Consider the following 18,927-nt stretch of genomic DNA (forward strand, 5'->3'; position numbering starts at 1 on the left):
TTTTAGAAATGGTTTCTTATCAAGGGAATGATTTTTTTACCTCATTTTAATTATAATGAGTTGATTTGAGTTTTTTTATGTCATGAAAAATAGAAGGATTTTCTTTCCTTATTTTCTAATTGTTGATTTTCTTTTTTCTAAAAAAAAAAAAGAATTATTAATTCTTTCTCCGCAATTCCATGGTATGCCTATATCAAAGAATGTAATTGTTTTCTTTGCTATGACCCATTTCTCTTGTTGGTAATTTTAGTGCTTTTCAAGATGCTTGTTTTAACTTGTTTCATAAATAATTTATTTTATAAAATGAATTTTTACAAAATCAATAGTTTCAATTCCTTTTAAAAGTTAAAAAAAATTGAATTTTCTCATTCAAATAATAATTGATTGAAAAAAATAAATTGAATTGAATTTTTATGAAAATTTTCAATCTATAACCTTCAACTATATGGAAAGCTTGCCTTTTATGTTCCTCTGGAATTTGAATACTTGTGCTAATATCAAAGTGATTATTTGCTTCACTTAGATTTTGCAAGCTTGTAGCTGAATTCGTTGACAGCAATGGGGAAGAATTTGCAGCAAGGTGGCCCTGAAATTATTGGGAAGAGCAGGTCTACCCCAGGATGCATGTGGGGTGTGCTTCATATCCTCAAGTACCATCACTGGCGTCACATTAAGAAAAGGCTCCCACACAAGAGAGGTCCAAGTAATAAAAATGAAATTGGTAAGCAGAATTATTTTCCCATTTAATATCAACTTTTTATTATTAATTTTCAAGTTTTAATAACCTTGTCACTTCTTTCAGGGTATGAAAATCCAGGAAATGATATAAACGAGTTGAATACTGATAAAATTTCTGACAATCAAAGCAATAGAAACAGCTCTGTTGTAAGTTCTTTGAATGTGATTTCCTTCACATAGTTTTGTACTTTTTGATAAGGCAGCTGAGTTGAAATGTATCAGGTTGATGAGAAGACGACACAGCCTGCTCCAGCAACCAAATCTTCTGTTAAATCTCGGCTAAAAGCACTTTTAACAGAGGAGTTGTATAGAAGGAAGAACAAACAACGACGAAGCGATTCTTGCCCTTTTCATCCGCCCACGTCGCGAAAAGACTCCAGCAATCAATTGCAGCTTTCAAATGATGAGACCTCAAAAGAAGCAAATCCCACAGTTTTTGACGATAGCAACTATTGGGTTGCTAGCGAGTTGGATCTATTGTTGCCTGATTCTTCTGAAGGGAAGTATTCTGATGAGACTGGCAATCACTTGGAGCATAAACAGGATGATGAGACTGGAAAACAGTTGATTGAAAATCATCTTGTTGAAAATTCTGATAGTGAAAAGCAAAATTTAGCTCATTCAAAGGAACTTAACGTGAATTCTTCAACCAAGCAATCAAAGGAAGCTTTGGATGCCCTTGACATGATCAATATGAATAAAGACTTCTTGATGAAAATCTTACAAGACCCAGGTTCTCCATTGGCTCATCTCTTCCACAATCAACAGGCGATAAGCCGTAAAAAGAAATATTCAAAGTCTCAGTCATTCTCTTCAGCTAGCCATATGAGACGTTCTGCGTCAAGAAAACACAAGCCAGTGCAAGAGGGTGTTAGCTCTGACGATGTAAAGCCCAATTCGAAAGATTATTTTCGCTCAAAATCAATGCCATCAATGGCTGCTGGGAACAGGATGGATAGAATTCTGAAACTAAACCAAGCAATTTCTGAGACTCTTGATCCTTTATCTTCAAGTTTAGTCCAGAAAAGAAAGAACAAGAGTTTCAAGGATTTCAGACATAAGATAAGAAGCGCTATTAGACAAAGCAAAAATGAGAAGCAAAGGATTACCATGGATGGGATCCTTCACAAGATTCCTCGTGGTCGCGTTTTAGCCTGTGAGTTGAAAAGTCACCCCTTGATCAGAGATGGCAAAGAAAGTTCCATTAGTAACGACGGTGATCCTTCTCTTCCTTGTAACAACAAAAATGAATCGCGTCGTTTTCAGAGAACATCATCTCTTTGTGAATCATTACACAGGTATTCTTGGCTGTACGAATCTAGTTTTAACAGAGAACCGAAACAGCTTACTCTCGAGACATCAAAAACAACAATTAAAGATGCTAGCTCACCCAAAAATAATGATTCCAAATCCATGAGAAGGATGTTTTCCTCACCCAACCTCAAATCTCATGTTTGTTATAGTGATTATTCTTCCGATCTCATTTCATTAAATCAGATCAAGAATGCTGTGGATTCAATTATGAGCACAACCGATAATGTCACTGAAAAATCAGAAGATTCAGAAAGTGAAGTAGAAAGTGATGTCCAACAGAACATAGCCAGTGAATCAAACTCAGTAAAAGAAGATCAGTTGGGGATGACAGCAGAATCTAATATCGACCCAAATGCAAAGTTGGATTTAGTTAGTGATGTTTTGGACCATCTAGTGACGAGGGATGAAGAATCTAAGGAACAGGATACTGGAAGCCCAGATAACTTAGCCGTGGAACTGGAAGAACCCATTAGTCTCCTTGTGCTTGACTCCAAATATCAAGAGGAAACAGAAGAGCTTGCAAGCTCTTCCACTTCAGAAGGTACACTTTTTGCTACCAGTTAAATTCACAACAAATAATAAAAAAAATCGTCACTAACTCTAACGTTTCTTATTGAAATAAAATATGTAGAAGAAGATTCAGAAATGATGATAAGCCTTCCCTTTCCCGACATTATTGATTCTTTGGATGCTCAGCCAGTAGAAACAATTCTCCAGGATAAACCAACAGCAGAAATTTTTGAATTTCCAAGCAATAATCTAAGGTTTCGTGTGGGTGTTAAAGAGAAAGCTCAATTTGATTACGTGAGAGACATACTTGAGTTATCTGGTTTCAGTGGGAGTGAGTTGCTTGGATCTTGGCATTCAAATGACAAGCCAATGGATCCTGGTCTGTTTGAGGAAATGGAAGAAGGGTGCATGGTCCTTGATCCTGAGTGTTCAGGAAATATTGAAGGCAACTATTGTCATCATCTGCTGTTGTTTGATCTGATCAACGAGGTACTGATGGAGATTTATGCAAAATCATACACATATTGTCCAAGGTCTCTGTCTGCACTCTCCCATATCCGTCTAATGCCAGTGGGAGGCCATATTCTAGAGGAGGTTTGGGCTAATATAAGCTGGTATTTGAACTCAATTCCAGAGGCTGACCTACTATTGGATTATATTGTGAGTAGAGATTTAGCAAAGAATGATGGGTGGATGAACCTTCAATTTGATAGTGAATGTGTGGGGCTTGAGATTGAGGACTTGATTTTTGATAATCTTTTAGAAGAAATCATTTTCACTTGAGTTTCTTCTCAGCAGAATTTTTCCTTTCGTTTTTCTTTCTAAAACCCGCAGTTGGAAAGCAGCTTATTGGCTCAGTTCACCCTGAGCAGACCCATTAATAGGCAACTTTCCAAATTTTGAAGGTATTTTCTTAATAGAAGTTTTATAATTTTTTTTTACAATTATATTTTTATATTGTATTAGTTTTAGTGATATTTTCGAGTCAAATTTAATTTAGTTTCCCTTTTGAATAATTTTCTTCTCTTCATTAAATATGTAATTAGTGTTAGATAGGTAGAAAGGAAAAGTTGGCTGTAATTATACTAACAATTTTATTGAAAAATTTTCCGTGTAATTCAGATTAACTAAGCAATTTGAGTTCTACCCTATTGCATTCTCTGTAGGTATGTACAAAATTTCTTCCCATTTTTCCTGCATTGGAATACCACCATTTTCAGATGCAATATGATCTTCCACTATTGATATTCTCCGGACTGAAATTATTTTTGTGTTGAAATTCAAATATTTAATTAATAGGTTGAAATAATTTAATTCAAGTGATTATATAATAAAAATAATCTATTAATCAATTTATTTCAAGAATTAAAATTAAATTATAATATATATCTTTACCTCATTTATTAAATATAGAATTATATTTGTTGTTCTTAAAATTAAAAAAAAAAATTATTATTTAATTTTTATTTTATAAAAAAATTTATTAATTAATATATTAATTTTAAAAAATATATTAAAATATTTTTAATATTTTAAAAAATTTACTAATTAGAGTGCGTTTGGTTGACCTTTTCTTTTATGGATGATCGGTCTTCAAAGTTGCTTTATGTGTTTGGTAAACTTTAAATAAGACAGTTGATAGATGCCTTATCATCTGCCTTGAAAGCTCTTACTGTAGAGATTTTTCTCATTAGTTGATAGCCGACGAAACTTTATTTTTTATTTGGACCACATTATCCTTTTAGCATTTATTAATTATAAATTTTTTATAATAAATAAATTTTAATATAATTATTTATATTTATAAATTATATATAAATATTATTGATATTATTCACATCATAATCCATCGGGTATAAACCTAAAAGAACACTGAGTGGGTTGGCTTGGTAATCTCTCCTATACTTAAGTTAATATGTGTGATGAGTAAATTATGAAATTTATTAGTAGAAAGAATAAAGTATCTCATTATGGAGGTTGTAAACTCCTTATATAGTGTGTAAGATAGAATTTGGATATGATATGAAATCTTAAATGAGATAGGATACAGAGTCATAAATAAAATAGAATATGAAATTCTATTAGATAAGGATAATATTCTGATATTGATAATATCCTATTATATTAAGATTCTACCACCTTATTTGAAGTTATAAGATATTTGAATAGTTAATGTGATTTGGATTATTGAGATTTGAATTTAATATATTTTAATATTATTTATATCAGTAATTCCCGTAAAGTGATAGAATCTTTAGATTCGATATTGGATTATTCTCTTTGACGAACTTGTCGCCTTATGGACAAATCACTTTGGTGTTGCCTTGACTTTTTCCTTGGCGAACTTATCGCCTTGTGAGACTCTAGTAATGATTTGCTTTGATTTTTTTCCCTGACGAATTTATCGCCTTATTTTTTGACCTTGGAGGCCATGGTTTCTTTGCTACTTGTGGATGCATTTTAATTCATATAAGAGGACTAAAGTTATCAATATATAACTAAAATATAAGTGTTTGAATAGATGGACTTGTACGGTTAAATAAATATTATCTGACTTTTATTCCCATTTGTTTTGATGGCTTGACATTGATGAGATCTTATATTATACTACCATCATGAGAAGTTGCATGGGCATCAATTGCTGATGAGGGCGAGTAGATCGCCTAAGGGGGCAATTGGTTTCCTAAAAGAACACTCTTATATCGTCTAGGGGTGCTCTTATGTCACTTAAGGACACTCTTACGTCGCTTGAATGGGCAATTGGTTACTTGAAAGGGAGCTCTCACGTCACCTAGGAGTGCTCTTATGTCGTTTAAGTGGGCAATCGGTTACTTGTAAGGGTGCTCTTATGTTGCTTGGAGGCGCTCTTATGTTGCCTAAGTGCTGAAAGGGCGCTCTTACATCGCTTAGGAGCGCTCTTATATCGCTTAAGTGAGTAATTGGTTGTCTAAAAAGGCGCTCTTGCGTCTCCTAAGGTGCAATAGGTTACTTGAATTTGAGAAAGGGTTTTTCAATGTGTGGAGCGTACTATTACTTTAGAGTTGTGCCTCTTTTATAGGTGATTTGACGGGCGTCAAATCTGTCAATTATAACTGATTTCTTTTTTCAATTCAATAATTCTTATAGATACAGTGATTGAGTATCGATCCCATAGAAATTTTAAATTTATTTAATTTAAATACCATATGAGAAAAGCGAAGAAAAAGAATTTAAAATAAAAAGAGAAAAAGGAAAATTTCAATTAGAAATTTTGGCTCAAGAAAACTTAAGTGGGAAGAAAATATGTGTGATGGAATAATGAAATAAATAATTAATTAAAAGTTTAGTTGAAGATAATCTAAGTTAAGAGGTTTGTCAGTTGATCATTGATTCAAAAGGTAATTTACTTAATTTTTTATTATTTGATTAAGTATTTGTACAAGCGAATTCCATCAATTTTTATTTAAGACTTGCAAAATACTAAATTAATTTATAATTAATTAATAATTCCAATGAGCGTGTATATTTAATTAATTAATCACATAAAGAAAAAGAAATCCAAACTTGATTAAAAATTGCAAATGAATTATTTAAACCAAATCACTCAATTCCTTAACATAAATAGATATGTTAACTGCTATTTCTATTAATTTAATTAAATAATTACATAATTACTTGAGTTAATTAGCTATATATTATCTAGTTAGGATATTCAATGGACTTCTTGAATATCTAAGAAGACAATAATTGAGGTGGCGTTCCTCAAAAACAGAAAAAAAATAATAAAAACATAAATTAAAATGAACAGAAAATAAGATTAGATCTCACAACTTGATAAAAATCTCAACTAAATTAACCTTTAACCGATAAAAAGGAGTTAACTACTAAGAGTCATTACAAAAATGCAGAAAAATAAAATGAAGAAAATCCAGTTCAGCTTAAGATGCTGAAGATATCAAGAGATGAATAGAAAAGAAAATGAAGAGATATGTGCTGAATGAAGGGATGAGGAGATGAATAAGAGATGCCTTCCTAAAGCAAAAGTCCATTAGAGCACCAAGTAGCCTTTATGCCAAGAAAGAAGTGCAACTTGTGCAAATTTTACATTGCAAAGAGTCTGCAACTTGACAAGGAGTGAATCAATAAGTTTTTTATTAGAACCAATGAAAATAACATCATCCACCTAAATGAGGCAACACAACTTCCCATGGGCATGGTTAAGGGAAACAGCCAATGAATGCAAGCTCTTGCAAGGCATCTGTGAGGCACTGATTCCACACTCTTGGCACTTGCTTAAGACCATAAATGGACTTCCCCAATCGACACATAAAATTAGGATGATTAGGATCAACATGGCCCGGTGGCTGAGTCATGAAAATAACTTCATCAAGCTTCCCATGGAGGAAAGCATTAGAAATATCCAATTGAGTGACAGACTAGTTATTAGCCACAACAATGGAAAGGAGTAAATGGATTGTTGTGGACTTAACAATCGGGCTAAATGTATCTTCAAAATCAAGTCCAAGTCTTTGATGAAAACCCTTTACCACCAAGCAGGCTTTATGTCGTTCAATAGTGCTATACACATGTCGCTTTGTCTTAAATACCCAATGATAACCAACAATATTATGAGAGGGAGAAGGAGGTACAAGTTTCAAAGTGCCATTGTAAATAAGATCATTATACTCCTTGGACATGGCCTCACGCCAATGAGCATGCTTAATAGCTTGAGCATAAGTACTGGCTCCAAAGCAGAAGACGCATAAGCATTGAAAGACTGATTATACTTTGGCTTGAGATTACCGTTTGTGCTCTTATCACCATGGGATGAGTACGACCAGGTGGAGAAGAAGGTTGGCTCTTAACAGGAATAGAGCCACAGTCAGGAGAAAAGGATGCATCAAATTCAACAAGTAAACCAAGGTCTTTGCCATGAGAAGCAAGTGTAGCCGACCCAGAAGGCAGAAAAGATGATGGCATAGATGTGTTGAGAGAAGATGGAAAGGATGGAGTAGTATCTGAAGTGAAAGGAGGTGATTCTGATTCTGGTATGTTGGTCATGGGCACAGGTATGTTAGCTGTGTGTTAGCCATGAGCACGGGTATGTTAGTCATGGGCATGGGTAAGGTAGGCGTGGGCATGGATAAGTTAGGCATGGGCACAGGTAAGGGCAAACTGATTATCAATGAGGAGTTATCCATGGATTTGAAAGTGAAATTCACATTACCTTATGCCTGAAAAGGAAAATAACTTCTTCAAAAAGAACATAACGGGAGACAAAAAATTTATTTAAGAATCAAAGCACTTATAACCCTTATGAGTACGACTATAATCCAAGAAAACTCATGATTTTGACCAAGGTTCCAACTTACTCTTTGAATATGGACACAACCAAGGATAACATAAACAACCAAAGATATGGAAAATACTATAATTAGGCTTGGTGGTAATCAAAATCTCACAGGGAGTGCGATGATTCGGCAGTAGAGTGGGCAAGCAGATAATGAGATAGACAGCAGTATCAAATGCATTGGTCCAAAAGCAGATAGGAATAGAAGAATGATTAATAATACACAACCAGTTTTAGAAATATGGCAATACTTTCTTTCAGCACAACCATTTTGTTCTAGTATGCGAGGGTATGAAATGCGCTGAGTAATGCTATGTGTGCACAAATAAGAAGTTAAGGCTTGAAATTTCTTACCCCCAAATCAGCCTGAAATTATTTAATTGACCGACTAAAATACGTTTCAACTAGAGTACGAAATTAATGAAAGATATCCAACACATCAGATTTTTATTTGAGAAAATAGATTCAAGTATACTTACTAAAATGATAAAAGAACACCACATAATAACAAAAAGTCATCAGTAGATATAATAGGAGCAAGGCCCTAAACATCTAAACAAATTAAGTCCAAAGGACTAGTATCATGAAAACTTAAAATTGAAAACGATATTTTATGAATTTTGCTGACAGTATAAGCTTGACATAGACTTTTATTAGACTCAGAAATAACACTAGAAGATACGATTTTTCTAACAGTAGCAAAAGAGGCATATCCCAAACGTACATGCCATGTTTCTAAAGAAGCAATATTAGAATAGAAAGAAGACTGATAAGCGGTTGTCGAAGCCGTCAAAAATAACATATTATCAATCAACAAATAAATTTGCAGATAGTGGCAATAGGGTCGAACCACAGGGAATTGACACCAAGTATCTTCCTAATAATGACTAAGGCAAGTAATAACGAATAAGTAAAAGAGGGGGGTTTGTTTTGATGAGTTAAAATCTAAAAGCAAAAGAGAATAATAATTTAATTGAAAAGGTATTTCAATGAGAAAGAGATTCTAGCTGAAGTGTGAGTCTAATTCAATTTATTCAGAATTGATCATTGATTATTAAAGACTCCTATTTGATTTCAATAAATCAGTTTTGGTTGTGGAAGACGCTTCTCACAATCCAAATTCCTCCTTAGTTCTAGTTTTATTAGGAAACGTTCGCTAATCAAACACTGATCAATAAGTTGCCAAGGAACGTCCTTGGGGCATTTAGCATCGAACAACCGTTGATCGCATTAAGACTTAGAGAAACCCAATTCTATCCTTGCCAACCGCGTTGTCAAGGCTAGGTTATGCAACTGATTATATTTATGTTCAAACAATTTAAGCAATTACGGACCTAAATCATTCAAACAATTTATCACTTAAGCAATTTAAAAGCAATGGGCCCTTATTGATTCTAAAAGCAAAGTAATAATTATGGAAAAGATCAGATTGCATAAATATTGAAACAAGCAAGAGTTCAACAATGGAGTATTAAACCTCCCAATTCATCACAAATCTGAATATTCTCAACTTCAACTAGAAAATAATGAATTTAGCCACTCATGGTGACTAAAATACAAAAATAAAGAAGAAAAGAAAGAAGGAAAGTTTCTGCTGTGTTGCTGGAGAATTTCCGAGGATGGCAGATGCTGAAAGAGATCCTTTGCTGGTTTGGAGGTTGCCCTTTTATAGTTAGAGAATCTCATCCATCTAGGGTTTTGAAATCCCTTCTTGACTTGGTCTTTGATTCCTCTTTGGATGTGGATTTTAATTGTAAAAGGAATTCCTTAGGTGAGAAATTGTCTCGTGGCTCCTGGAATTATGTTGGTAGTGATTGAGTTAGATTTGGACTTCTGATAATTCGAATTTCTAATTTCTACACTTTTCCCGCTCTGCTGTCAACTTCTGCTGTCAAGGTGATTTGGGCAGTTTCTGCGAGTGATTTGGGCAAATCACTTGCCCAATCTGCCCCAATCGCTTTCTGGGATTCAGTCCAGTTTCTGTCTCTGTCTCTGCGAGTGATTTGGCCAGTTCCTGTGAGTGATTTGGCCAGTTCCTGTGAGTGATTTGGCCAAATCACTTAGACCCAATCACTTTTCCAGCTTTTTCTTCACTTTTTCTCCAACTTTCCAATTTCTTCCTTTTCTGCAAAAACATGACAAAAGCACAAATTAAGCTAGAAAAATGTGTAAACAAACAGTAATAAATATAATAAAAATGTGGCTAAATTATGCTTGATCAAATACCCCCACACCTAGCTTTTTGCTTGTCCTCAAGCAATAAATAACTTAGTAAATCAAGCCCCTTTTTCTTTTGAGCCTAAGTACCACTTAATCAGCCCCCCCTAAACTCCTAAATTGAAGTATCACAGTATAGAGTACATGCACCAAGGTTGTTTCTTCTTTTCCTTGTTTCCCCTCACCTACCATGATCAAGAAAAAGGTTTTTGATTTAATCATGCTTATTCTCTTTATATGAGCTCAATGCAACCTTTAAGAGTGACTTGCCCTTCTTTGAGTGTTTTATTTTATTTTATTCAGCAGCACTTTTTATTCTTGCCTGAAAAAGTCACTAACCTTTTTACGCGAAGGTGCATATTGGTGATACCCACCCCCGGTTACTCAGTCAGTCACTTGTTCAAGTGGCTACTAGCTCTGTTCATAGCTTATTTGGCCATTGGAACAATTTTTATGATTTGTGCTTTGTGCTGGTTTTTCTTTTTCTTTTCTTTTCATAACTGTTTGGGCAAATCAGCTCTCAGGGGGCTACACCAACTTTTTATTTGCATGTATTTATATTTTTATTTTCCTTGACCACAACAAGTTTAAGGATTCAATTCAAGAAAAGAACTCCCTAAGTGAAGGTATTAAACTGTGAATGATTCAATTTAGGCTTAAAGGGGTGGAAAATCAATGGGGTCATGAGATAGGAAGCTCTTTTAACCTTGTTATCTATGCTGAGTAGGGCAAAAGCTAAGTCAAAATTCTTTGTGTGTGTGTGAAAAAAAATGTGTGAAAGAAGAAAAAATTTTGGTGTGTGTTTATGGGGCAAAAAGATGCAAAAAGAAGCAAAAAGACACAAGTAGAAAGCAAAAGATGATGGAATCAATGCATAAAGAACCTAACCCCACACCTATCCCAAACATTGTTGTAACGACCCGAAAATCGGACCGCTACCGGCGCTAGGATCCAGATCGGCTTAAGGCCGCCGGGACCCGTAGCAAGCCTGACATAGAACCTGTAAACCTGTATAATCCCATACATGATCAACAACATGCATAAAAATTTAAAACTTTTCTTTCAAACACCCAACTCAACCTGAACATACATGTACATAGTCATGATCATAATCATGATCCCTCTGTGGGATCTCATCAATGCCCCAACGGGCGATACAACATGAGATGAGTTGGCTTACATCTGTATCAACAAATATCTAAGATCATGCATCAACAAGGGATTACAATACTCATAGGGTCAAGCACATCTATAACCTCAATATACCTCATTACATAACATACTGTAATCTCTTGCATTACATCATAATACAATTGTCATGTCCACAATCTAACTATTACATCAACATACTTCAAAAAAACTCTGGCTAACCTTCTGGTCTACCCTGTACCTGCACACCTGGGGTTAGGGGAGAGGGGTGAGCTACAAAGCCCAGTGAGCAGAATAGTGAAATCATACATTAAAAGTTCATGCCATCATGTAATGCAACACATCACAACAAATCACATCTCGGATGGTATTGTCACCTATAGTCCTCTACATAGTCCAACTGTGCCGGGACGTAGAATGGGTACAACCGGTCTTTCTCTTAACATAACATATCATACAGTCCAACTGTGCCAGGGACGTAGAATGGGTACAACCTGGACTTCCATACCATATCATGCCATAACATCATCATATCATATGAGGACTAAAGGATCATCCAATGACCAATCCACATCAACATCATAAATGCAATGCAACATATTCGTGAATACTAATGCAAACAACCTACTATATCTCATGGCATTCATGATGCATGGGTCATGCTCAAAAATTACTTTAAGGTTTATTCCACTCACCTCTGGCTAGCTCTGACAAACTCTGTAGCAGCTGGCTCACTGCTGGGGTCCTCGGTTCCTCGGGTCCGAACCTACACAGGTGGACTCCAATGAGGGACCAAACATACATAAATATAACTCTAACATACTCCCCAAAAACTCCCTAAAACATCATGAAATCATCACATAAAAACATGCAAGAAATGGCTGAACAGGGCACTTTCGGCGGCAGGTTCGGCGGCCGAAAGTCCCTCCAGAGCCGAAAGTCAGGCAGGTTCGGCAGCACCTTCGGCGGCCGAAACTCCCAGACAGAGGCGAAACTCATGCATGTTCGGCCGCACCTTCGGCGGCCGAAAGTCCCAGACAGAGACGAAAGTCTCTTTTCGGGGGCAACTTCGGCAGCCGAAAGGCCTGCCTCCCCAGCCATGTTCGACGGCCGAAAGTGCCTTCGGCTGCCGAACCTGGTTTCTGCCAAAGGGCAGAAACTTGGCTCCTTTATGCATTTTTGCCTCCAAACTCACCAATCAAGCATAAACTTGTTCTAAAACATGCATACATATCTTACATCACACCTAGGGGTCTCAAACTAGCATATACCCCAACTACAACACTTCAAACACACAAAAATCAACATACATTGTTCATCAAAACATCAAAACCCATAAACTCATCAACAAGCCTAAACATGCATCTCTACCCATAAATCAACTTAAAACTTACTTAAAACATGCATTGAGCTTAAGATCGGCTCTTACCTCTTGAAGATCGAGAGAGAGACGACCTAAACTTGGAGATCCAAGAAAATGAGCTCCTGAGTTCCCCAAAGCTCCGAAACTTGTTTCAAAAGTTCAAAACCTTCAATGCAAGCTTAAAACTCAAGAAAAATGGTGGGGATTTGGAGGAAAAACACTAGATTTGGAAGAGGGAGGTTGGAAGCTGGCTGTGGCCGAAAATGGAAGAAAGCTCGTCCATTTCGGCCAAGGGTCCCTTTTATAGGTGGCTGGCCAGGCCACGTTCGGGGGCCGAAAGTGCTTCCGTAAGCATGCCATGTTCGGCGGCCGAACTTGAGTTTCGGCGGCCGAACCTGAACTTCCCTCACTCATGCTTTCGGGGGCCTAACGTGCCTCCAAAACGCATGCATGTTCGGCGGCCGAACTTGACTTTCGGCGGCCGAACCTGGGTTTTCCTCCAAAGACTTTTCATGCAAAAACTCATTTAATTTTCATACTTAAAACCATGAAATACTTTAAAACATTTTATGAAAATATGTTTCTACCCTACTAGAGGCTTCCGACATCCGAGATTCCACCGGACGGTAGGAATTCCGATACCGGAGTCTAGCCGGGTATTACATTCTCCCCCCCTTAAGAACATTCATCCCCGAATGTTCCTCAACTAGTACACATAGCATGGCAAACCACAAAACATACATACATAAACACATAAAGATCTAACCTTAAAAGAGATGAGGGTACTGCTGGAGCATAGACTCCCGTGTCTCCCAAGTGCATTCTTCCAGATTGTGGTGGTTCCAAAGGACTTTCACCATCGGGATTTCCTTGTTCCTTAACTTTCTGATCTGGGTGTCTATGATCCGTACTGGCTGTTCAACATAGGTGAGATCCTCTTGGACCTCCACATCAGGCTCACTAAGAACCTTGCTCGGATCTGACACAAACTTCCTCAACATTGAAACATGGAAAACCGGATGGATTCGGTCCATTGAAGCAGGTAAATCCAGCTTGTACGACACATTCCCAATCTTTTGCAAGATTTCGAAGGGTCCAATGTATCGTGGGGCTAGTTTACCTTTCTTCCCGAAGCGAACCACTCCTTTCATTGGAGACACCTTAAGCAATACCAGATTCCCCTCCTGAAACTCTAACTGTCTTCTGCGGACGTCTGCATAGCTCTTCTGTCTGCTTGCAGCAGTCTTGATTCTTTCTCTGATTATGGGTACCACCCTGCTGGTGATCTCTACTAGCTCAGGCCCTGCCAAGGCCTTTTCTCCAACTTCCTCCCAGCAAACAGGTGATCTGCACTTCCATCCGTACAAAGCTTCATATGGAGCCATCCCGATGCTAGCATGATGGCTGTTGTTGTAGGCAAACTCCACCAAAGGTAGATGCTGCCTCCAAGAACCGCCAAAGTCCAGCACACACATTTTGAGCATATCCTCGATAGTCTGGATGGTCCTTTCTGACTGTCCATCAGTCTGGGGGTGGAAGGCAGTACTGAAATCCAACCTAGTACCCATGGCGTCCTGCAGGCTCCGCCAAAACCTGGAGGTGAACTGGGGCCCTCTATCTGACACTATCGAAACAGGAACCCCATGCAGCCTGACGATCTCATCCACATATACCTGCGCCAACTTGTCCACAGAGTAGCCACTCCTGACAGGAATGAAGTGAGCAGATTTGGTGAGTCTGTCCACAATCACCCATATGGAGTCCACTCTGTTGGACGCCGCCGATAACCCCACTACGAAGTCCATAGCTATATTCTCCCATTTTCACTCTGGAATAGGTAGCGGGTTAAGCATTCCAGCCGGCTTCTGATGTTCCAGCTTCACCCTCTGACACACTTCGCAGGCTGACACGAACTGTGCCACTTCTTTCTTCATAGCTGGCCACCAATAAACCTTCTTTAGATCTTGATACATCTTGGTGGCTCCGGGGTGAATGCTGTATCTCGCATTATGAGCCTCTCTCATAATGTCTCCTTTTAGCCCTATGTCATCTGGTACACATAGTCTGCTCCCATAGCGGAGGATCCCCTTGTTGTCAAATCTGAACTCACTGTCATTGCCTGACTGGACAGCCCTGGCAATCTTCACTAACTCCGGGTCCTCATGCTGTTTCTGAGCCACCTGCTCCAGAAACACGGGTGCCACTCTCATCTGGGCCACCAAGGCACCTGTACCAGACAGCTCCATCTGTAGACCTTCCTCAATAAGCTTGTAGAACTCCTTCACCACTGGTCTCCTCTCTGCCGTGATGTGGGATAGACTGCCTAGTGACTTCCGGCTTAGGGCGTCTGCCACGACATTTGCCTTACCCGGATGATACTGAATCTTGCAATCATAGTCACTCAGCAGCTCTACCCATCTCCTCTGTCTCAGATTCAAATCTCTTTGACTCAGGATGTACTGCAGGCTCTTATGATCTGTGAAGATCTCACATTTTACCCCGTAGAGGTAGTGCCTCCACATCTTGAGTGCAAAGATTACTGCTGCCATCTCCAGGTCATGTGTGGGGTAATTCAACTCATGCTTCTTTAGCTGCCTAGCAGCATAAGCGATCACCCTCTCCTTCTGCATTAGTACACAACCCAGTCCCACACGGGACGCATCACAAAAGACTGTAAAGTCCTCATCACTAGATGGTAGAGCTAAAACTGGTGCTGAAGTCAACCTCTTCTTAAGCTCTTCAAAACTCTCCTCGCACTGGTCGGTCCACAGAAACTTCTGATTCTTCCTGGTTAGTCTGGTCAGAGGAGCTGCTATCTTTGAGAAGTCCTGAACGAACCTCCTGTAGTAACCTGCCAAACCCAAGAAACTCCTGATCTCCGTCACTGAAGTGGGTCTAGGCCAGTTAGCCACAGTTTCTGTCTTCTTGGGGTCTACCTCTATACCATTCTCTGACACTACATGCCCCAAGAACGAAATGCTCCTTAGCCAGAATTCACATTTAGAGAACTTGGCATACAAGCCATGTTCCCTCAAAGTCTGCAAGACCAACCGCAGATGATGGGCATGCTCCTCTGCATTCCTGGAATACACTAGGATATCATCTATAAAGACAATAACGAAGTGATCCAGGTACTGGCTAAACACTCTGTTCATGAGATCCATGAATGCTGCAGGAGCGTTGGTTAACCCGAACGGCATTACAAGGAACTCAAAATGCCCATATCTGGTCCTGAAGGCTGTCTTCGGCACATCCTCATCCCTTATCCTTAGCTGATGGTACCCCGATCTTAGATCTATTTTGGAAAAACAACCCGCTCCGGCTAGCTAGTCGAATAGATCATCGATCCTTGGCAGAGGGTACCTATTCTTGGTAGTGACTTTGTTCAACTGCCTGTAGTCGATACAAAGTCTAAGGGATCCATCCTTCTTCCTCACAAACAAGACCGGAGCACCCCAAGGTGAGGTACTCTGTCGGATGAAACCCTTTTCTACCAGCTCTTGCAACTGTTCTTTCAATTCTTTCAATTCGGCTGGAGCCCTCTTGTAGGGAGGGATAGAGATCGGCCTAGCTCCAGGCACCAACTCTATCTCGAACTCTATCTCCCTAGCAGGTGGTAAACCTGGAAGTTCATCCGGAAAAACATCCTGAAACTCTCTGACAACTGGCACCGAGGCCGGCTCCCTGACCTGACTGTCTAGCTCTCTCACATGAGCTAAGTACCCCTGACATCCCTTCCTAAGCAACCTATGAGCCTGAAGAGCTGATATCAGACCTCTAGGTGTGCCCCTCTTGTCCCCTCTGAAGACGACCTCTGACCCGTTCTGATCTCTGAACCTGACTACCTTGTCCCTGCAGTCCAAGGTAGCACCATGGGTAGATAGCCAATCCATCCCTAGAATGACGTCAAAGTCTGTCAAATCTAGAACTACAAGGTCGGCGGAGAGGCATCTTCCCTCAACAAAAACTGGACTGAACTGGCAGACTGACACTGCCACTGACGGGTCACACTTGGGTCCACTGACCCATAGAGGACACTCTAACCCAGAGACTATCAGACCCAACCTCTCAACGGCTCTCGGAGCAATAAATGAATGAGATGCACCCGGGTCCATTAATGCATACACATCAGAACACCCAATGACGAGATTACCTGACACCACGGTGTTGGATGTGTTAGCCTCTTGCTGTGTCATGGTGAAGATCCTGGCTGGAGCTGATGGACCTTCACCTCGGGAACCAGAAGAAGAGGTTGCCCCTCTTCCTCTACCTCTGCCACTGTCCTGAGTTGTGGCTGGAACTGCTGGCTGTGCCACACTACCAGAAGCTGTCTGCTGGGGCTGGCCCAAAAAAGGCGCTCTAGGACAATCCCGAGCTATGTGTCCCTCCTGTCCACATCTGAAACACGTGTTAGTCCCAGCTCGACACACTCCCCTGTGCGGTCTTCCACATCTCTGACATTCTGTACCATCTGAGCCTGAGCTCGAGCCACCGCCAAATCCCAGACCGGATTTCAACTTGTTCCAAAACTTATTCTTCTTCGACTTCCTGGTGGTGTTATCCCACCTCTTCTTACCTGAGCTCTGAGAAGAGAAACCTGGTCCTCCTCTGCCTGGGGTCTTAACCCCTGAAGACTGGGTCACTGACTGCTTCACTGACCCCTCAACTATAGCACTTGCCTCCATTCTTCGAGCCATATCCACCACAGTGTGGAAACTTTCTCTCTCAGCTGACTGAATCAACGAGGAGTACCTGGAATGCAGCTTCATAACATACCTCTTGGCTTTATTCGTATCTGTATCTAGAGCTTGCCCTGAAAAAGGCAATAGCTCCAAGAATTTATCCGTGAACTCCTCTACACCCATGTGCTCTGACTGCCTCAGTTGCTCAAACTCAATCATCTTCAGTTCTCTGGAACTGTCTGGAAAAGCCCATCCAGCGAACTCATTCGCAAATTCTTCCCATGTCATGCCATCTAGTCTCGGGTCCACATAACACTTGAACCATTCCCGTGCCTTCTTGCACTTTAAAGTGAACCCTGCCATCTGAATGGCCCTGCTATCACTTGCCCCTAGCTCATCAGTTATTGTCTTCACCACTCTCAGATACTCAAAGGGGTCATCCCCTGACTTGTATTTGGGAGCATCCAGCTTGAGGTAATCTGTCATCTTTACCTTGCTCCCATCGACTGAGCTAGGTCTAGGAGGTTGAGTAACTGGGGCTGCTGGTTCTGTAGGTGGTGGAGGTGGGGGTGCAGCATTCCCTAAGGTGGGGTTTGCCGGGTTTGGATAGAAGGGTGAGGGTGGATAAGCTGGGTACTGTGTGTAAGGTGGATAGAAAGGTGGATAAGGCATGTAGGTAGGGTAGGGGTTAAAACTGGAGTAATTCGATGTACCTCCCATCGGATACCCTGATCCCTGTGGAAAGGGTGGGTAATGGGGTGGAAAACCATACCCCGAGGCCTGAACGCCTCCCTGAGACTCCCCTGTCCCCTCTCCCTCCATGCTCACATCCAGGTTCCCATCCCTCCTCTGATCCTCTCCTGTAACCTCCCTCACATCTGAAGAATTTCCTCCTCTATCAGTCCCCCTTCTGCTAGCATCAAAAGACCTTCTAGGGTCCCTTGACACTCTATCTCTGTTGGCTCTACAAGACATTGCCCTAGGCAATGTAGGAGGACGGGCGCTCGTGCCCTCATCCTCAGGTGGCACTCCAGTCAATCGTGCAGATCGACGAGTTCCTCTCATCCTATATACTGAAAAACAGTACACATCATACAACATTAGCATCATATGGTTCATGTGGGCACACATGAACCCTCATCACATAAATATCAGTCATATCATAGCATCAATGCACATGTATAAAATCATGGCATTTCACATCATCATACAAGACAGGACTCAACATCCTATCCTAGTGGACATGACCTTCCTATTGTGCTTGACCTTCTATAACATCTATGAGCCCGACACTCTAGGTCCGACCATATGAACCTAGGGCTCTGATACCATTCTGTAACGACCCGAAAATCGGACCGCTACCGGCGCTAGGATCCAGATCGGCTTAAGGCCGCCGGGACCCGTAGCAAGCCTGACATAGAACCTGTAAACCTATATAATCCCATACATGATCAACAACATGCATAAAAATTTAAAACTTTTCTTTCAAACACCCAACTCAACCTGAACATACATGTACATAGTCATGATCATAATCATGATCCCTCTGTGGGATCTCATCAATGCCCCAACGGGCGATACAACATGAGATGAGTTGGCTTACATCTGTATCAACAAATATCTAA

General features: G+C 39.8%; 1 protein-coding gene across 1 annotated transcript; it reads left to right on the forward strand.

Moving 5' to 3' along the window:
- The first annotated feature begins 558 nt into the window (after positions 1-558).
- On the forward strand, positions 559-3,345 carry LOC110623276. Its single transcript, XM_043960171.1, has 5 exons — positions 559-721; positions 803-885; positions 961-1,882; positions 1,925-2,593; positions 2,639-3,345. The coding sequence occupies exons 1-5, from the start codon at positions 559-561 to the stop codon at positions 3,343-3,345; spliced, it is 2,544 nt and encodes an 847-aa protein (XP_043816106.1).
- Positions 3,346-18,927: the final 15,582 nt, after the last annotated feature.

The sequence above is a fragment of the Manihot esculenta genome, chromosome 9, assembly GCF_001659605.2.
Source record: "Manihot esculenta cultivar AM560-2 chromosome 9, M.esculenta_v8, whole genome shotgun sequence".
NCBI classification, from domain to species: domain Eukaryota; kingdom Viridiplantae; phylum Streptophyta; class Magnoliopsida; order Malpighiales; family Euphorbiaceae; genus Manihot; species Manihot esculenta.